This window comes from Gymnoscopelus braueri (genome assembly GCF_963280865.1).
Source record: "Gymnoscopelus braueri genome assembly, chromosome: 6".
In the NCBI taxonomy this organism is placed as follows: Eukaryota; Metazoa; Chordata; class Actinopteri; order Myctophiformes; family Myctophidae; genus Gymnoscopelus; species Gymnoscopelus braueri.
The window spans coordinates 38,859,440-38,881,808 of record NC_137607.1 but is presented as its reverse complement, the minus strand read 5'-3'; the positions used below and the strand labels follow the sequence as shown (position 1 = coordinate 38,881,808).

The 22,369-nt window shown below is 42.1% G+C and overlaps 1 protein-coding gene across 1 annotated transcript in view; it reads right to left on the bottom strand.

Moving 5' to 3' along the window:
* pex5la (peroxisomal biogenesis factor 5-like a) overlaps positions 1 to 21,158 on the bottom strand; it is a gene marked incomplete at both ends in the record, with an annotated part of 131,314 nt that extends 110,156 nt beyond the window's left edge. The window contains one exon of the mRNA XM_080430572.1: positions 21,138 to 21,158. Coding sequence (XP_080286698.1) covers positions 21,138 to 21,158 — 21 coding nt within the window. The remainder of the gene's footprint in view (positions 1 to 21,137) is intronic.
* Positions 21,159 to 22,369: the final 1,211 nt, after the last annotated feature.

The window sequence follows — 22,369 nt, the reverse complement described above, 5'->3', positions numbered from 1 at the left end:
CCCACATACGCTGATGAGAAGTGTCTAATTCTATGTGTGGGAACACGGTAATTACACCAATAATCTGGAGAGCGATTTCCTCCTTTTTTTTTTACTGGTGAGAGGTCGCCCCCAAATGATCAGATAAACGTTTCCGGGAGAAGTCATTCATTGTTTTGAACCTAGAGATTGGAAGTTCAGAGACTGTCAATGAAATAAATACATAATGAATACATAAAGCAGATGGTAAGCAATAAGAGGAACCATAATGAAGAAAAGTAAGGCAGACCGTGCTACTCTACAATGTTTTCATTTGTGCCATTGCAACAGCACATGAAGAAGGTACTGCAGGCCTTTATTAATCCTCATTGATCAGATGGCATGATGAGCTGTGTGGGGGCGTATATCTATTTTGCTAACAGGTTATGCAAAGACCCGCCCCCGTCTGCCTCTGATTGGCTTACCGAACGCCCCCCTTGTGTGACGCACGCGGAACTGCTTCGCCCCCTAGTCACTGTGTCACATTCCAGGAGGACAGCACTGCCCGGCTTTCCTCCATGGTGGAAAATAGTGCTCTGCGCTGGCACTGCCTAGGGGGGGGGGCATAATTTACTATTCTGTCCCTATCGGTACATAACTCGAACAGCGCTGGCACCTAGTCGGCTCTAGTGGACTTCGCAACGTTCGGCACGGCGACTCGCTCGGCGGTGCCTCTCGTTGCTCAAGTTCACTAGAGACGGCACGCCTCCTTTTTTGCCAAACTACTTCCTAACTTAATATTAGGGGCTGTAGTCTGTTCTCACCAAGTGGACCGAGCAGTCCGCCTCGCTGGGTAAAACTATGCCTAAATCTAACCTTAATCCTCATAAAATAATTTGCAACCCATTTTAGATGAAATAAATAAACAGCGACGCGAGCGGGATTCGATCCTGTGGCACTGGTATTGGAAGTCTAACGATGCACGCCCCGGAGACGTCTGGCGGGGGGCGGGTCTTTGCGTAACCCGTTTACAAAATAGACGCGGCGGGGGGTACACTGTAGTAGAGTTCAAGTGTCTTGCTCAGGGACACCTCGACGTGTATACTGGGTGGACAGGGGGGCAAACCAGTGACCTTCTTATAACCAGACTGACACTCTAACACAAAGCTATGGCTGCCCTAAGAGGATGAATCTTTCCGATTTTTCAGATTCCATCCTGATTGGCTAAGTTTGCAGGAGTGGTCCGTTTTGAACAAAATGCCTCATATAATAAACGCAGCCTGCGATTTCCGTGAAATTTTGCAAGCACATTCCCACTAGGCCGAGGAAGAAATGCCACTTGAAAATGTTCAAATCAGCCTCATGGTGGCGCTAAAACAGGCCGATTCCAGTTTTTACCAATAACTGCACCGATTTTTTGGATATTACTCTTAACCAAATTTCACGCAAATCGGTACACATGATCTCCATAGTCATGTGATCAAGACGGATCTGTTAGATTTTTCACATTACATCCTGATTGGCTAAGATTCTAAAGACATCTAAAGTTTGCAGAGTGGCCCGTTTTGAACAAAATGCCTCAAATCATGAACGCAGCGTCCAATTGCGGTGACACTTTACACGCACATTCGCACTACGTTGAGGAACAAATGCCACCCTTTTGACATTGCCCTATTAATTAAAGCGCCACCAGGAGGCAGATTTTTGCAGAACACGTTTTTTATATTACTCATACAGATTATGTCCAAACATCACACAAATCGGTACACATTATCTCTATTGTCATGTGATCAAGATGAATCTGTCCGATTCTTCATATTCCATCAACATTGCTGGCCCACAATAACCTACCTGACCTGGCGGGGACCTGAGCTCTGAGAACTTTTTCTAGTTACAATCATCTTTTCATTCAGTGACAATTACGCTCAGTTTCCATCTGGTTAAAAAAAATGCTGGTGAAAGTAAATGTGAGGGAGGTTAAGTACATGTTTACCAACACTTCACCTCCACTGTACTGTAGCCTGGCCCTGTACTCCATAGATAGAAGGTTTATACACTGCAAGTTGGAACAAGAACATGTTCTTTCCATTCCAAATGCTGAGGAGCCATGGTTTCGGGGATAAATGAATTCCCTGTTGGATGACTGTTATGAATGGGCTGGCACAGGCAGATGGATGGGTTACCATTCTAACCTTCTACTCCCAGCAAGGCAGACGCTGTGGTCTGGCCTAGTTTTGGTGGGGAAGAGAAATGTGCCTTCATACAGTACAGTAGCCCTGGAGATATACCAAGTTATCATACTGCACAGATACCCTCTGGACCTCCATCTGCAAACAGTGTGTTGTAGTGCAGTGTTTCTCCATCTTTTTTTTATTTCAAGGAGGCCCCCAGTTTGATAGGCTTTAGGCCACGGACCCCCGTTTTTTTTCCTGGGACGTAGGACCGCAATCTCCTCAGCGTTAATTTCATTCTGAGAAGTTACAGACCCGTAAGGGGCCGTTTGGTTCCTAACCATCATCATTTAGCTGGAACTCCCTCAAGGACCTCTGGGGGCCCCTGGGCCCCATGCTGAGAACCACTGCTGTAGTGCTGATGGAGAGAGTCAAGTGAAACACTTTTGGTACTTTAGTTGTTAGGCCTATCCATTTTCAGATTCAAGCCTCCTTGTTGGAAATACATATTCACCTTGCACTGTGTGTTTAGTTCAGGTATTTCTCTTTTAATTCATTTTTGAGCTTCATTGCAACCGCATAACAACAGCACAAACTAGATTCATTGGATTTTACAAATAGCAGGTCTTTTGAAACAAGTGGGGGGAAAAATCCATCAATCCATTTGATGAGCGCAAAGGTGTGTTAAGCTGTATAATTTTGTCGACTGTGGTTTAGGGTACAAGAATAAATACAGAAGGATTCCCCTTACAGAAGCAAATCAATGACAGTAAACTAAGCACTGTTAGTGTACTGTACAATCGATGCTGTAGGTTTAATTAAACTGCTTTAGCACTGATTTGTATACTCTTAAAACTCTTGAAGTATATACTCGAACTGCTACAGTGCCTGTAATAGTATATTCTGTCCGGTAGTGAAGTGCACACCTGGTCTTCCAGATGTCAAACTGGCCCTGTATACATAACTAGATTAAACCAGTAATACAAGGACCGGATCTGAGATGAATGATTTATGATTAATGTCTCCGACTAAGGATTTGTATAGTCGAATCTGATTGGCGACTAATTGCCAATAGTCGACTGGCAGTCGACTAAGGACACACCCCCCAAAAAAAATTCGACTGAGATGGAATCAGTCTGATTCGATGCCAATCTCTCAGTCAAATCATGCAAAAAATATGTTATGCAATAGAGGAACATTCCATTTGGGCTGTAGGGGTGCTTAGTGTCTGATTTAACATATACTATTGGTTTCTCCCCATAAATCATGATGTATATCCTATTTTTGGCAAACTACATAGGCATATATGGAGATCCGGTTGACCAGAACCATCGATCTGATCGATCATTGCACTGCAACTCGTTGTGAGCTTGCAGATCCGGCATGCTACGAAGCATAAGGGTACGGTCACATGCGCGACTAAAACAGCCATGTCCCGCTCAGCTCTATTCAATGCGAGCCAAGGGGTTTAGCTTCCGTTGTCGGTGCACCATGCACCATGTACCATGTACCATCGTGTAGAGTTCAACTTTAATGACCTTTGATGTGTTTGACGCCTCTGCATGTTTTGGCCACTCCCCTGCCATTGTGCATGTGTGACCGTATCCTGAATCAGGCTTCAGTCCCTGCTTAGACTGAAACCGAAATTGGATAGCATAGTGGTGGGGGCAGTGACATACCACACACATTTCAAGCCAGATCCAGTCCCAGGGCATTGCTAGCATGTGGTCAGTACACCAACTAGTTGCATCACCAGGGTGCTAGTGTGGATTGGATGTATAGAACACACATATATTTCCCAGGGAGCAGGGCAACACAGTTAACAAAATGTATTAAAATTGCAATGTTGATGACTGCAATTTGCATGCCAGTTTGCAGCATAGGCAGCCGTTTATAAAGAAATATCTTCCTGACAGCTTCATAAACAATGTATTGTGTCCCTGTGCCGGCAATTATATCATTTAATTGCATTCAGAGTGAATAGAAATCCTAAGCCTTTGCAACCCTCCCCCAACACAAACATCATCTTGGGCAATTTTATGCACTGGAGAAAATAGCTCCACGGCACAATTACAATATTTACTTTGTCAATCATTTATTTTGAAAGCAGTAATAAAGGAGTAATTTAACACTAAGGTACACCCAGATATAATGCAATGGTTAAGATCCAATCTCTGGAGGCACGTGTGGCCTTTTCTGGCTTAAGATCAAATACAACTGAATACCACCTCTCTGAGCCTCCCCAAAGTCTGTCTCATTAAATAGACAAATTCAGTGGCAATTATGGCTGCAACATAATGCCTGGATCATCAGCATAAAAACAAGTAATCCTTGTAAGAAAAATACTTTTGAACTTTTACTGCTGTATTTTCCAAGATAAGTTTCAGGTTTCTTCGCATGTGACCTCCTGGGAGAACACTAGCAACTGATTTCCCCCTCATTCTCTTTAGGCAGTCTTAAAATTTTAGCCCTGTTAGCAGTGAGGCTGGTGAGGATAGTGTTGTCTATTCATTGGATATCTTGAAAATTACGGGCTAAATTGCCATGGAACATAACCCTAACGGTACCCAATGATGTTGGTGACCTCATGGCCTTTCTTCTAGTGCCACCCTTTTAGCACAATTTCCACTTGCACACATTCTTTTTCAGATTGCCATTAAACTTGCAGAGTGCATTCCGAGAGGATACACTTTACTGGGTTTGGTGAGCCTTTGCAGCCCTTTGCATAGCCTTTGCAGCTATTTCTGCAATAGGTGTTAATCCTTCATTGAATCTTTTGAAACATGGATCAATGAAGAATGAACTTGAGAAGCATCTGGATGGCACCTACTACAAACAAGTCTTCTAATGGAAGTGCAAGTCATGGAATGTCCATTCCAGACCACCAATTTCCACTACTAAAAGACCCCTCACCAATGAGGCACATGTGCTGGACAACATTTCTGGGTGTGTTGTGAAGGAGTGTGCAGAGCAGTTGAAAGACGTTCCAGCCATCTTTAAAATCTTGCTTATCCAGCCTCATGAGTGCCACCAATGCCATCATTACAAAAATCAATCTGAATGACGTCCATCCTGTGGCTCTCATGAAAAACTTTGAGCAGCAGTCAACAGTTGTTGCTTGCTTAAACACCAAACATTGTTTGCTTTACTTAAACTGTCTCAATTTATTGCTGTCAGGGAATTACAGGCTGAGAAAAAAGAAATCACACCCAGTGTGAAGTGAGCGGTGCCTTTGATGAGTTAATTTCATTAAGCTCTATATGAACTAGAAGAACAATGTTAAATCCCTGTCCATTCATTTCAAGGCTGCTCTGACTTAATTACTTTCAAGTATGTTTACAATTTTTAATTACTGAAAGGTATTTTTACTCAATGTATTTACTTTTAAATATGTTTACTCACTTTAAGTACCTTTTACTAATTTTAACAACTTAGTATTTTTACCGATTTTAACAACGTTTAAGTATTTTTACTCATTTTAAGTACTTTAAAGTATTTTTACTCATTTTAACAACTTTTAAGTATTTTTACTCATTTTAAGTACTTTAAAGTATTTTACTAATTTTCACAACTTAAGTATTTTTACTCATTTTAACTACTGTACTTAAAATATAATTTTTACTCAAAGTAGTTACTTATACATATTTGTACTCACTTTGATTACTTTTTACCCATGTAGTTACTTTTTAGTGACTTTAGTTACTTTTAAATACTTAAAGTACTTTTACTCAAATTGTAGAGCGGTCATTTTAGTGTGTGTGTGTGTGTGTGTGCGTGTGCGTGCGCGTGTGTGTGTGTGTGCGCGCGTGCGGCTGGTACCACTCAAAAAGAGAACTTTTTTCATTCAGATTATTATGACATACGATCAGGACTCTCAAGCATTGAGAATACCATTGAAAGGACACTTCAAATTAAACATTTGGTCATTGACCCCCATCTTAAAATATTTTGTGCCAGGGACCTGCATACAGTAAGTTCAAATATTTTTTTTAAAAAAAGCTGGGGCTAGTATCGGCTATCAAATAGTCGATGTATATACTGTAGGGTTAAAGTGGTTAAACTGATTTTGATGCTATATTAATTAACACATTTTGCCGGGGACCCCCCTGGAACCCCCTTTTAATTTGAATCCCAGTGTCACTTCAAACAGAGAAAATTAGAAAAGGCAGTGCATCTTCACATGTTGTTAAACAGCAGGCCCCACCGCGCGCACACACACACACACACACACACACACACACACACACACACACACACACACACACACACACACACACACACACACACACACACACACACACACACACACACACACACACACAATAGGCTATAGATTGCAGTGGGGCTCACATACTGTACATTGAACCTTATTGAAAACCTTCTGATAAGCTTTACAGTAGCTCTCCTCTAGAGAGCATGAGGCGCTGTGCTACTAGATGACATCCGATATGGAGGAGCCTCTCAGCCGGTCAAGACAGATTAAACACTGGCTTAAAAAAACAAAGGATGATAGAGTACCAACCCGGTTATGTATGGAGTTTACATTCTCCTCTCTTCATTCTGCCCTTTGTCTCTTGCATTATTCATTCATTATCATTCATTCATACCCGCATCTTGCTCCAAGATGCTCTCAAAAAGAAAATGACAGCATTAAAACCCTGATGACAGTGGAAAACGACATTCCTGTGCAATCCAAGCAGAACAGAAATCCCTGCCTCCTCAATCAGCTTATGGGACAACCGCTGCTGATGTACGCTTGAATCCCTCTTAGTCTCCTTTTAGTCGGCTTCCTCCTGCTCTGCCAGCAGGACCCCAACAGAGGTTTATCTACCAAGGGGTTTCATAAGCAAATCCTTTTCTCTCTCCTCACGGCAACACCATCTTTCAGTGTGGGCAAATGTACCATTTTGAGAGAGATGGGGAGTGACACGCAGCAAAGGTCGTTGGGATCGGGAGTCAAACCTGTGACAGCGTGTCAGGCTGCATTAGCAGCCTAGGTGCCCGGACCGCTACGCCAGCAGTCCGGGCCCAAATGTACCAATGTGAGAGTTTGGGGAGCAGCTGTAGTTGAAATAGTCATGCATAAACAATCAGAGATCTCCGCCTACTGGTATGTCTGCCGACCAAATTCAATGTATGGGCTTGGACGCCAGAGAAAACCAGCGGTAACATTACATTTCCAAATAGTTTCCACCCAGGTCTAGCCCATTCGCTGAAAGTCACCAGACTTATCACTTGGCGGAGATCTCCACGCACATGGGTCTTCAGTAGGGTGTGACGAAACGTTTAAAAGCTAAACATGAACAAAAATGGTAAACATTTCAAAAAAGCCCTCACCCTTTAAACAGAGGGGGGCGTGGGTGTATGTAACTTTGCGATAGTGAGTTGATTTCCTTCAACAGCAATGGAGAGATGCTAAATAATTTAAGATTTACACACCCGATAGTGACATCAAGTGATGCTACCAGCGACGATATCAGTTCAAGCCTGACTCCTTCAAAGCAATCATCAATACATCAAAACTCATCAAGAAAGTGTGACTATGTTGATTGTCAAAATGATCGCTGGGGTCAGTGATGTAGCCGCTCTCTATTGTGGAAGATGAGGACTTCTCAAAAGTTTTGGCTTCTGTCAAACCAGAATACATGATTCCAAGCTGAAAATCGGTAACTGCAAGATTTTACAAGGTTTGAAAGAAACAAATATTTTCCAACATAATCATAAAATATGTCATTGATGTGCTGACAAAGTGCTGACTTGAAGTCTATCAGTCTGGTATCTTGGTAATGTACATTACAGTATGAACAGAAAATATGGTTGTTCCAGAGAAGCGGCTTATTTATGACATGCCACAGGAACTGCAGTTATAATGAGTCATGAAGATAAATGTTTAATTATCATGAGCTTAATGTTTACAAATATGATACATATACTGGCATGGCAGGATGACTGATTGTAAAACATCATCTTCCATCCCCACACTACAGTCACCGGTAAATTGTGGCTGTGGCTGTTTACCTGTCAAAGTGACTGATATACTAATCAGTCATCATTTGGCTTGGGACGGGGGGTACTGAAAATAAAAATCAATTTGTGTGCTAAAATAGCAACTCTGGCAGGTACGCTTTGGACCCCACAGGCCACTGCAGCCTGTGGAAGAAACAGTCATGTTCATTGCCCTATTACCGCTTGAGGCCAGGAGAGTAGCACTGTCTGCAGGGCTTTTGTTCCAGCCGGATACCACCTGGTTGCACTCATTATCCTGTTGCCTGAAATAGGCAGGCCAATTAAATCGTTTTTAATCAAGGTCTTTTAATCGGACAGGCTTTAAAGGAGCCTCTCTGGAAGAAAAGCCTCCACGTCCCCCTTCATCATGCCTAAAGCTGACCACCTCGGCCGTGGGAAACCCTTTTCAGGCCCACGATTAAATAAAGAACAAGTAGTCATACAGGTAAACATCTTTCAGCCTGTCTGTTACACTGCATGTCTGCAAACTTAACTTTCATTTTATGTCAACTATTTTGATAGATCATAGATGCCAGTTATACTACTGTATGCTGATGTTTGTTGGTTACTTGCTCATACAGTATATATATTATTTAGATAGTATACTGTTTGCTTGTCGACAAAGGCTAAGTATGTTATTTAGATGCACTTTGAAATGTATCCTGCATAAGAGCTTCTGTTAAATGCTGTTTCCCCCTAAACCATCTGTTGGTATGTGTTCTTACATCAGTCAGTCAGTACACCTGATTAAGCCAATCAAGCTTTATGTCGTTTTAATTGTCGACCACCAAGGCAATGATGGTGTTGGGCTTCATTGGCATTCAGCATTAGTTCAGACTGACTTTTTCAGCAATGTTGCTGTCCTGGTTTGGAAGGGAAATGGGAACTCCAGTGACGCACATTCTGTCAGAAGCAAGGTTGCCTCTGGAGAGAAAACAACCTTGAGGGAGATGCCTGCTAACGGATTTGTGATTGTAAATGATGATGAGACACCAAAAACAACACTTTGGTGCACCTGGTTATCACAGCAGCAATGCATCATATACCAAAGAATGGAGAAAAAGAAGCTGCACACACACACACACACACACACACACACACACACACACACACACACACACACACACACACACACACACACACACACACACACACACACACACACACACACACACGTGCACATGACTGTCGTGCACACAGTTCAAGCAACCACCAAATTAGATTAATGATCTAATACCAGCCCACTTTGTATTTTGGCCTATAACTCTTGAACCATAGTTGTAGACTGTATTCCCTTGGTTCCTGACGCAGCTCCGTCGACTCATTCGGGGGGGGGGGGGGGGACAAAAAACTAATGCGGTAGTTGCGCATAAGATTTGATGTTAATAATTCCATGGATAATAATAGGCCTACATAATGTTGGATGCATTTATCCAACACGATAAAGTGTGCGGCTTCTGTTACTTCTCACACAGTGCAGTTCAGCCTGTCAATCACTGGGACAGAGCACAGCTGAGCGGACGGCACATCAAAGGCAGAGGCACGGCGGCTGCAAAGAGCTCGTTAATTAATGGCTGAGAACTGCCAATGGAACCCAGTTGGAAAAGGAAAGAATCACTTCTGTCCTTGACAATAACCAATACTACAGTTTGCATTATGTACACGCGCACATATGGAGCAAAAATATTTATTTATTTTAAAAATCAAATTATTATTATATATTTTTTTTTTGTTAAAAAAATCATAATTCGACTTTCAACTTCTCCTGGTGGGAGTCGACTTGTGTTAATTAAGTCGACTTAAAGGTAGGGTAAGTGATTTTATTTGTATTTTTTTTAAGTACTATATTATGATAGTAATCATTGCGACAGAGCGTTTGTTTGGTCACAGGGGTCTCTCCAGCTCTTTGAAAAACAGAACATAGGTACATTTTCAGGTAGGTGACACATTTTAAGCCAATCAGGAGAGAGCACTGAAAATGCATTTTCTGTTTAATAAAGAGCTGGAGAGACATTGGAGACTCCTTACATGGACAGGACACTCTATAGTAACGAGCACTATCAGAACATAGACCCATTTTGCAATTATTTGAATAATTGCAAATCACTTACCCTACCTTTAAGTCGAAGTCGACTTTTTAGTGAATGCCCTAGTGTCCACATAAGCAAAAAACATATATGCACAAAATGAAATAAATAAGATAGTCTCAGATGTGGTTAAAAAGCCAGAGAAAAGTAGAATCTTGATGGACTGGGCAGATCTAATGTGGAGGGGCAGGCTGTTCCAGGGCCTGGGGGCAGCAGCCGCAAAGGCACGGGCACCCATACTTTAGTTCTGCCTCATGTCATCCATGCAATGTCACATTTTGCCTCTTACACAGCCCTGGGTAGGCCACCCGGCCTGGTGGAGATGTGCACTCAGAAGTGTGCCCCATTCATATTGGAAATATGCTAGTAAATGTAAATGTTAGCTGAAGTAAAATAGTCTACAGTGTGTTCTGTAATGCAGGAATGTCACTAACTGGTACCTGAATGAATACAACCATGCACTAGGGAAAAGCCCTGAAACCGATTCACAAATCCGCAAATTGGTTTTCTCTTAACTGCCTCAATCTTATCTAGTACTTCCTTACTCCATGCCAGGCTCACTAAATTGGATGGTTTTGACAACAACAGACTCTTGTTCCATGTCAGTCCATGTGAGTAGCTTTTACCGTTCACCTTACTCTCTCCAATGTATTTCTGATAGTACATCTCTCCTACACAGTCAGTCAACCACAGCATTGTCTGGGTACCAAGCCCTATATGATCCATCTCATTATTGACGGCTTGTTGGTGAACTAGGAATTGAAGCTACAGATTTCTCTGAATACGTGCATAAGCAGCTACAGTATAACCTAACTCCGCCAGATGGGGCGGTATAGTGTTAACATTGTGAAACAAGCTTCTTCCATCTGGCGGAGTCAGATAAATGCCTGGAATGCAAATGACATTTTTAAACAAAGTTACGGCGTAGCAAGGTCAGCACTGTTGATGGCCATTATAAAATAAGATTGAAGAAATGGAAGACAGGAGGTTGGCACTACCTTTCTGCCTTACTGCCAACCTTTGATAGTACGCAGGCTGAGCCCAATACTAGCTAACCATGAGGACAAAATGTGGCCTTACATCCACCCAATAGTGGCTCACTGTGCGGTGATATTGAGATTGGCACCAAAACTCTGCAAATGACAGTACACCACATGGTTTACACTCGCAGAATATCATACAGGTATGTGTAAGTACAAAATGAGACTATTGTGAATAGTGAAATAGAAGAGTGGAGCGCCTGAGGACATCCCCAAATGACAAAAAGGGCAGAGGAAATATGGGACCCTTCTTAACTTCCTTGACAAAAAACTGTCATGTACTGGATGTGCACAGTTCTGTAGCTGCCACATTTTGCTGACTTGTAGATTGTCACAGGATAAGAATGGATATTCTGGGGTGTCTATTTCTAGGTGGAACAGCTAGACGTTGAGCACCCTCCGTAACTTATGTTGTGATGCTGTTCTATAAAGAGGAGCATGTACTGTAAGCCTCATTTAGAATTCCAAGCCACAGAGGGGCAATAGATCAAGACCCACAACCCGCTGTGATTTATGCCCCTAGCCTCCATACCGCTGTCACATCCTCATAGTGAAATATTTTAAAATGGAAGAATTTACAGTGGATACAAGAAATTATAGAATGTTTGTAAGTCAGTGATAGTATACTTCAAAGATTTATCAGATTTTCTCGGACTTATCTGACACTCAGATCAGAATACGAAGAACCCTTCCTATGTGGTGCTCTAAGATAAAAAGATAAGAAAACATTCTACACAATTCTCCACAAATACCGTAGCAGTGCTACTTGACATAGGTCTGACCGATTTTTGTGTTATTCACGTGGTAAAAAATTACTTTAAAACATAATTGCAAGTGCACGCTTGCACAAATACTGTACACACAGCTGAAAACGACTTCAAGGATAAAGTGTTGTTTCAGTAAAATGTTTCTGTTACTGTAGTGTATGCAAGTGAGCAGTGTGGTTAGGGACCATTAGCATCAGACCAAGCGTCTGGTTTGCAATGACTGGACATTAGCTGCCAAATTATCCCCATAAAATGAAGTATATAGCAAGGACATAGAACTGGGTAAGGACGGTAGGAACCTGTCCCTATGTTGAGCGTGTGCTGAAATGTCCCTAGCGATTATTTTTGATTGGCAATAAATGTTTTGTCCATCAGTTACTAGCCAATGTAAACAGCTCTAGTTCTCTGTTACAAATCCCACCTTATGCTGATTGGCTTTGCCATTTCTTATTAACATAAGGACCGTGGGCTACGTACAAGAAGAGCCAAAGCTACACCTACGAAAGCTACACCTACGGGCGAGCATGATGACTCCATCGTATTTAATATTTGTAACAGCTGTGCTTAGCCATTAGCCATTTATTTGTATTTTTTGTATATAGACAAAAGAAAAGTGGACATGATGAGCTTTTTATAATACAGCTCATTTGCAGTCCACAACAATAATAATAACAACAACACTGAACAAAGCCATACATTTTCTCTCCCTTCATATGGCATGCTAGAATGTATTATTTAGTCATATGACAGAGGCGGTCCAGCCAGGTAGTAGCTCAGACAGAGGGTGGCAGGGTCACAGGTGAGGCCTAGGCTTGTAACAACATGATTAAGCCTAATTATAAGCCTAGGCAAAATGTTAATATGTTACATGGGGTTGCACAGGTATACTAATTGGTCTATTAAGCCCTCAACTCATACATGAATACTCTGCTAAATACTAACTAGCCTTATCAGTGTGTGGATGTATTTTCAAATAGAGCAGTTGATACAGAGTGGCTAATTGTATACGTTGGTGTATTTCTAAGGAAACGGATTTGATCCAGATGTAGAAAGCAACAGAGAGATTAGAAGAACAGTGTAGACCTGCTTAGTATTATCGACACTGAAGACCCCAACCTAACCCCAAATGCATTGAAGTTCAAAAGCAAATGCGGTCCTCTGTTTTAAGGCCATTGTATCATTGGCTTTACTGAAGCCCCAACTTGAAAAGGAATAATCTCTTTTCATTGTGTGAAAACATAAACCATGAAGAAAAGTACACTGTTAGAAAAGCCAGACCCTGCGTTGCCCTCAAGGGGATTCAAGAACTGAAGGAAAAATTCTATTAGCTTTGACCACCACCAGAATAGTAAATCCCACCATATGCGGTCACAGTTAGTACTCAAGAAGCAACCCCCATACGTTCACAGCGATCAAGTGCCTGGACAAAATATTGTAATGGAGTTGGGACAACAGATGTCCAGGAGGCGGAGAACCACACCTTTGCTCTGCCCTACACACAAATCATGGGCACTACTCTCCCACTTCTCAGGTTCCTCCTGGGCGGTCACCGCCCACAAAGCCGTGCCAACGGTGCGAACGACCTCCTCGCCAAAGACACCTGTGTCAGCAACCCTCCCGGAACCTACGCCCCTTCCCCTCGTCTATTCTTATTCATTCAATAACCTTTCTCAAAGGTGTCTTGACTCATGATCTGTAGGTTCAGTATAGTACCTTGTGTGGTAACTGAGTCATAAGGGAACCGGCAGAAATACGGATCCATTTCCGGAGGCGGGGAATAAAGAATCAGCGTCAGAGACCGGAGCTTTCATTCTCAAACAATTCCATTTTATTGTCAGAGTTCTTTTAACAATCTATACGTTCGAGTCAATTCAACATATAGCGCATCTTATTCATAGGTTCTGCTTTATCCTACTGAACGTGGCATCTGCATGGGTCCAGAATCACAGAGCCCTGTTTGCTTCCAATGCGAGCCATTATATACAGACAGTTTAGTATAAATAAACTACCTGCTGTCTGTAACCGTCAATCACAAATAGGCTCCTTGTCTAAACAATGCTTGGCCTCCTCCTCTCAGGGCACTGATTTAACGTCTGCCTCTTTTTACTTTTACCACATGAAATCTTTCTTTATCCCTATCCATGAAACCGTACTTTCCCATATGCTCACATTATGACATTATTATACATGTTATTAGCTTCGAAATAAGTCTAAACATTAACATGTCCGACGTTGTATGAATGATCTAGATGATTAAAGTTACTTAAAAGAAAAGCGCTCTGCTCCAACTGTCGGAGCTCTCTGGAAAGAGCGTCAAAATCCCTTTAACAATGATGCCGTCATTAACCTCGGACTTAGACACAGAGTGATCATTCTATCCCACTAAAGGGTTTTCCCTCGGCCCTATCTTACTAAAACTTAGTCCTATCTATCTGTGAGTTTAGAAAAGATTAGTATACGTTTTATAAGTTTGTTTTAACTTATCTCGGCTGGCTTGACTGAAAAGGGCAACTGTTCTAGTGTCAAACAGGCACTCTTGCCTAATATTAGAATGCGCTTTGTGAGAACCAAGAGTTCAGCCAGATCCTATGTCTAGATTCACAGCTAAGACAATAGACAGGATAGCTAGAAGTGTTATCTTGATCAATTCACTGCAGCTGGCAGTCACCACTAGAATCTTCCCAAATAACCTAGTGACGTTTGGGTCTCCTCTTGTTATTAGACACTTTAACGGTTTGTGTTCATAATATTATTAAATATTATAATAATTTCATATTCCATAAGCACAGGACCCGATATTCACGACACTTGCTAGAGGCCAAAAATAATCTTTTGATAGATTCGCAAGATGCAACTCTATCACAACTTTTGAAGTTCTAAGCCAAGGATACTGCCTGGTTCTCTATCGGTTGACTATCTAACTTGCCACAACTACCGTACTTGTCAGGAGTATTGCACTATCCATCCATCTCTACCAGTTGTTCAGTTACTCATTAGACAGCACCAGGGGTGTAGTGTAGGGGGAGCGCAGGGGAGCGACGCTAAAAATAGGATTGCGCTTTGGTCAATTGATTAACCACTTGAACCCTAGCATGCAAATTCTGGGGGGAACATTAGCCAAAAATAACAGATCTACAAGCTGAAAATGGTTGTGAGCTTGTAGATCTGCTATTTTTGGCCGAAGAGATTTAGTGTAGAGGGGGAAAAAGCGATATAGATGCGCTCCCTCACTTCTAAAAGTAGCACTACACCCCTGGATAGCAGTCAAGATATCTTTGTTGAGTCTATGTTTTAGATATGGTTTGTATAAAGTCTCTGGGTCGATTGGAAATGGGATTGTTCGAGTGGCTGTGGAATGTTCACTTGAGACTAAATCTAAACATGTCTGTTTCAAGGGGTCAAACATAATGGTCCCTTGATACAGTACATGATGCCTTGCAGTGGGTCCATGAGCTGGGGATATTAAGCAAACAGTCCAGACTGCAATTCCAGACTGTTTGCCAAACAGTATTTGCAACAATAGCAGAGGTTCAGAACATGACATGACATAGGCCACTGTGCCTGACCAGGTGGATGGTGTAAAGACCTCTACACACTGTACAATATTTGACCCGATTTGGCTCTCTGGGATATTTTTGGGTGATCGCCGAGAAAACCACCGATCTCAGTCCAGATCGGGCGTTCCTCGGCAAGGTGTTGATCGCGCAGTGTGTAAGGTACTCCGAGAAGAAACACCCCGATAAATTGCGGTCGGCGAGCGGTTCCCGATAATTTGTATTTTTCTAGCATGTTGGATATTTGGGTTTGTCGGACCCGATGAGAGCCGTGCTACACCCAATCAGAGCAATTGATAGAGTGAGCGAGCCTGCTCGATGACGGGGCTGTTTATTATTAGAGAGGAATAGGGCTTGCAGACAGACAGAGAGAGCGAGAGAGCTGTGTGTGTGTGTGTGTGTGTGTGTGTGTGTGTGTGTGTGTGTGTGTGTGTGTGTGTGTGTGTGTGTGTGTGTGTGTGTGTGTGTGTGTGTGACGCACGTATCTCTGAACAGTATTGCCAGGTTTGGCGCGAGAAATAAGCAACCAGGTCTATGAAAACAAGCCCAACAAAAGTGACTATAGGCTGCATGAGCACTTTAAACCTATATACAAATAAAATAGCCGATCTACAAGCTCACAACGCATCGCAACTATTTTCAAAGAAAAAAAGCAACATTAAGAAATAAAGCCAAATAAGCAACTACACTTTGGAAATAAGCTAAAAAGAAACGCAACCACCAATATTTTTGAGTGGTGCCAACCACTCCTACGCTTGACTTTGTCCTGGTGTCCGTCTGTGTGTCCGTGTGTCCGTGTGTCCGTATGAGCACGGCCTCTCTTTATGTTTGAGCACAGCCTCAACAGCTGCGGCTGATTGCAACACAAAGATGCAACCATACAGGTACAGGTACAGTACAGTACAGACCGTACAGTACAGTACAGTACAGACCGTACAGTACAGTACAGTATGTACAGTACAGTACGTACAGTACAGTACAGTACAGTACAGTACAGTACAGTACAGTACAGGTACTGGTAGAGGTACCAGTACAGTACAGTACAGACCGCACAGTACAGTACAGTACAGACCGTACAGTACAGTACAGTACAGTACAGTACAGTACAGTACAGTACAGCACAGTACAGTACAGTACAGACCGTACAGTACAGTACAGTACAGTACAGTACAGTACAGTACGTACAGTACAGTACAGTACAGTACAGTACAGTACAGACCGTACAGTACAGTACAGTACAGTACAGTACAGTATGTACAGTACAGGTAGAGGTACAGTACAGTACAGTACAGGTACAGGTACAGGTACAGGTACAGGTACAGGTACAGGTACAGTACAGTACAGTACCGTACAGTACACACACACACACACACCACTTTTGAGTAAAAATACTTAAAATGAGTAAAAATACTTAAATATTAGTAAAGATACTTTAAAGTTCCTAAACTGAGTAAAAATACTTTAAATGAGTAAAAATACTTTAAAAAAATGAGTAAAAATACATTGAAGTCATCAAAGTCTGTAAAAAGTAACTAATGCAATGACCTCATGAAAGGCACCACTCTCTTCACACTGGGTGTGATTTTTTACAAGCAACTCGCTTATAATAAGCGGACACGGCAACACTGCTTCTGATCTGAATTGGACTCTGGTTGACTTTTGAAACGTTTGTTTCAGAGAGGGAGGGAGAGAGAGAGAGAGAGAGAGAAATACAGAGAAATTGAGAATTATTTAATGTCAATCATTAGCGCATATATCACGGGAGCCTTTCACGTTTTCGTGAGACGTTTGGAATAAAAGCAAATGTATGTAATCGGGTCGGGATCACATCGTGGTGAAATATCTTGCAATCAGTGAACCCCTGTCGCCGACCAATCAGTCGTGCGAGAATCACAACGATATATTTAGCCCGATTTCAAGAGAGAAACTTGTGCAATGTGAAATGCTTAACGATCTGTTCACTCGCCGACCATTTCAAATGTCGGGCAGTGTGTAGAGGTCTTAAGGAAAAGCTATCAGAGCAGCACTCTTTATTAAAGTGCTTTGTCTAGCTTAGAGGACATGTCATCAAATGGATCTAAGTGGCGGATACAAAGAGGTTCGAAAAGGGTACAATTGTGCTTGAACTTCTTTTGGCATTGGAAGTGATTGTGGACCTGGAGTGTCTGAACAAGTCCCTGCAAAAATCAGACTAAACTATTTCAGGAATAAGAAGTGCAATAGAGTGTGTCACATCCACTCTACAAGAGATATTGTGTGTGTGTGTGTGTGTGTGTGTGTGTGTGTGTGTGTGTGTGTGTGTGTGTGTGTGTGTGTGTGTGTGTGTGTGTGTGTGTGTGTCTCAAATATGATTATCAAACACTGACAATGATGATACTACTACTACTATTATTATTATTATTATTATTATTATTATTATTATTAATAATAATAATTAATGATAATAATTTAGTCCCCTTTAGTTGTTTTTTGGGGGGTATTTGTCACTGTACATTTCTACATACGTGAAATTTGTCCTCTGCGTTTAACCGATCCTAACTATTAGGAGCAGTGGGGATGTGCCATTAATAGGGTGCCCGGGGAGCAGTGAAGGGCTCCGTTTCTTGCTCAGGGACACACAGACCAGGTGAGGTTGGGATGGCAAACCGGCAACCTTCTGATTACCAGAACAGAAAACACAAATATAACTTCTAAATGACCCGTAGCATCTTTTTTCTGAATGATGTTCTGTAAAGAAAAGGGTTTTATAACGAAGATACCGACAGATATATCTGTGAGAACAGCTTGCACACACATACTCTCACAGTTACTGCACACATTGCTCACATATAAGAGCGGGGTGACAGAGGCACATTCTTCAGAAATACAGAGGATATTCAATACGGACAATATATACAGGGTTCTTTGTTTTTCAACCTCACCGTGTTCAACTACATGGCAGTGCTGCTGTAAATCTCTATGTCGAAGGACACGGCACGTCTGTAGGAAGGTAAGCGGGCTGATTATTTTTCCAGCATTGAACTTCAGAGCACTGTTGTGTGTTCCTGTGGTATGTATTGTATTCTGCATGAGAGTGGTAATTGATATGTTCTTGCACCAAGGCCATCACACATTCCTGTACATTCATCGTACTTGGATGCTGAATGCTGAAACTATGAACATGTCTTATGGCAGTGGTTTTCAAAGTGGGGTCTGCGGACCCCTAGGGAGACCTGAGCCATTGGAAGTAGTTTAATCATAAGTAAATTCACCTTGAATTATTACAATACAAAACATTATTGAGTGACTAAATATCTTTCAATATCACCACTTTGCCTATGCATCCATTAATTCATGTTCAAATATGACAATTAGACAATTTCATTGATTGCGCCAGGCTGGAAAGCAAAAGGCTGGAGACTGTTTTCGCTCCTATCCTGTGTCTGTGAACAGCTAATCTCTGGCACCGTTGGACCGATCAGCGTAAAACTTATGTGCACGCACATACTGTGTGTTTTGGTTTCATGGCCAAATGGAAGTCAATTTGGGTGTCTGTGACATGAAGAAAAAGTTTGAAAACCACTGTCTTAAGTACTGATGATTAAAAAACGACTTAAATGTAATAATGTATCATCAAATGGACTGTCTTTCACAGAGACAAATAAAATGTAACTTTGGGAATGGTTGAACAAACACCAAGCAATTATTAAAAGATTCAACTCGGCAAAGCCCCAATATTAGACGACATGAATCACTGCCATGTTGAAGTGAGCCCAGACAGGGCACTCGGTGGTGCAGTGGTAAAGTTGCTGCCCTCCACCGCAGAGTCTGGGGGTTCAAATCCACCGCGGTGCATCCGGCTTTGCCGAGAGCACATACAAACACAATATAGGCCCGTGTTCTGGGGAGGGAAGCCGGGCAGGGAGGGTGATATCTGTCACTACACATAGGCTACTCCTATGGGCTGGGGTGGCACCTGTCAGTGGGGAGTGTTGCGCGGGAGGAGTAGGATGAAGGCTCTACACCGGGGCCTCCCTGTGGGGGGGCTGCTCCGGTGAGCCAGTAGAATCCAACAGCAGTGACAATACACAGACATGTGTGTGGGGAGGAATCAATTGGCATAACAACTAAATTAGGGAGAAAAAGGGGTAAAAAGCCCAGACAGAATTTGCAAACCTTTTCATGAATTCTATATTCGTTTTTCTAAATTCTCAGTTATATCAGATGATGATTCCTTTTGTAAAATGTGGCGTAACATCAAAAATCTGAGAAATGAATGACTGTAGCACAAAACATTCAGGGCATATTGACAAAACAAAGCAGGATGTTCAGCAGTGTCTTTTTACTCAGTAGCCACAATGGGAATGTTTCAACTATAGCCAAAACAGGTCCATTTGTTGTGAATGCTGGAATGGGATATGAATGGGATATCCCATTGATTTTTGAAAGTGCTGACTGTTTTAGTTTTGCTTTCATCACTGCCAGCCCCCTCTCTCTCTCTCTCTCTCTCTCTCTCTCTCTCTCTCTCTCTCTCTCTCTATCTCTCTCTCTCTCTCTCTCTCTCTCTCTCTCTCTCTCTCTCTCTCTCTCTCTTGACGTTGAACACTTGCTTATTTGCGAAGTAATCAGTCTCTATAGCCTATAGTTTACAGTAATGGCAACCGACGTCACACGTCCACACAGTCCACACAGCCGTGCCATCACGTGGAGCGAGCACCATTATCTAGACGAGACAGGACAACTATAAGGTTTCCTCCGTGCCACGGTGGTCAAGGTGACAGTAAATGATATGAAACACGATGATGGTGTTTACACATGCACACTCAAGCTGCAAGCAAGCCCATGGTGCCCAAAGGTGCGCACATGTCTCTTTTCACAATCCCTTTACTTTAGCCCAGTGGTCCGGGGACCACCAGTGCTCCTTGAGGGGGTTCCAGGTCATCCCCAGCTAAATGATGGAGAGTTGGTGACCAAATGGACCCTTATAGTTATAGATCTTTAACTCCTGAGAGAGTAAGATGAAACCAAATGGACCCTTAGCCACTTGGTTTCATTCTACGCTCTCAAGAGTTAAATTATTGTTAAACATCTGCATTACTTCATTAAAGAATTGTTATTTTGATCAACGTTTGCCTGTTATCTCTCCTATGGTACCACATCAATACAGAATCGAATTGTTGACAAAATCTTATCCAACAATAACACAATATTTAAGTTTTGGGTTCTGAGAGGCAAAATCTCATCAAATGGTGGTTCGTAGCTCAAATGCCGAATAAATAATGGACCTATATGTAAAAGGTTGAAAACCACTGCTTTAAGCCTATCAGCTCTCAGATCACAATTAGCAGCCCGGTGCTGCCTGTTTTAATAAAGTATGACTCTGATTAGAGCTGGCAGTTAGTTGATTGCAGTGAGATTATAGCCTACATATCCCTCGTGTAAAAATGTCCTTGGCGTGAACTATACACTTGATTTAGAAGTGTGCTCCCGATTCACGTCATTGTGTTATAGGACCTGTAAAGCACAATATGCAAATTGTTTGCCATGCAAAAAAACAAACAACCTAGATCCTTACCTGTAAATGCCCCTGGTACATATTGAGCCAATCGCAGATCTCACCCCGGGAGTAGATGTTTTAGACTTCTTCCAGGCTTGTGCGAGATATAGCTACAGTACACAAGGCAGCACACTTGCAAATGTTCACATTATAGCCGGCTATACGCAAAGAGCGCATCAATGTTTCAGTCTCTCTGGCCGCTCCGGAGTGGAGCTGTCCTCGCCTTAAGTGCTGAACTTACTAGATTTGGGCCATCTAAAGGGTTTTCCCCCCCTCCGCGTGTCATAGAAAACTGCCAGTCGAAACAGCAGCAGAGTGATTTGAACGAGAGAGAGAGAGAGAGAGAGAGAGTGCACTTTCAATTCGAAGATTCTTCACTGCGCGATTCTGACGTGAGCTTGTGAAGAAGTGCTGCTGCTTTTGCCGATTCCAAAGGGGTGAAACCTTTCCATCCTGAACAGCGAGTGTTCATCCTGTTCTTATACTGTACTCTCTGCCTTGTTTGCCAACTCCCCCTAAACCCAGCCCTCCGTCCTGTCTCCTCTCCCGCTCCTCTCTGGTGCCTCCTCCGTGGCTCACGTGTTCCTAAAAGTGGCTGTGGTGGTTAAGTAACTAAGTACATTTACTCAAGTACTTAAGTACAATTTTGAGGTACTTTTACTTTACTGGAGTATTTCCAAATTTCAGTAGCCTACTTTTACTTCTACTCTCAGAGGCAAATATTGTACTTTTTTACTCCACTACAATTATTTGAAAACTTTAGTTACTAGTTACTTTGTAGATTTTGATTATCATTACAAAACATACATTACCCAATTCAGCCCTATACACATTTCGGCCATTTGAAAATAGCGATCTACAAGCTCACAATGCATCATGATGCCATGCATTGTGAGCTTGTAGATCTGCTATTTTGAAAACGTGTGAAATGGGACATTCTGCATAATGAGTTTTCTACTTTTGGTACTTTAAGTAGCCTACATTTTGATACCTTTGTACTTTTACTCAAGTAAATGTTTAATTCCAGACTTTTACTTGTAGGCTATAGAGTATTTCTATATTGCAGAATTGATACTTTTACTTAAGTAAAAAATGTGAGTACTTTTTCCACCACTGAAAAGAGGCACACAACTACATCTCTGAAGCATCTTTATACTCCGGACTACGACGGTGTCGCTCGCAATAAAGAACTGATCTAGATCTGTTCTTTTTGGCAAGTGACATATAACATAGTAAGGCTTCATCCGTGC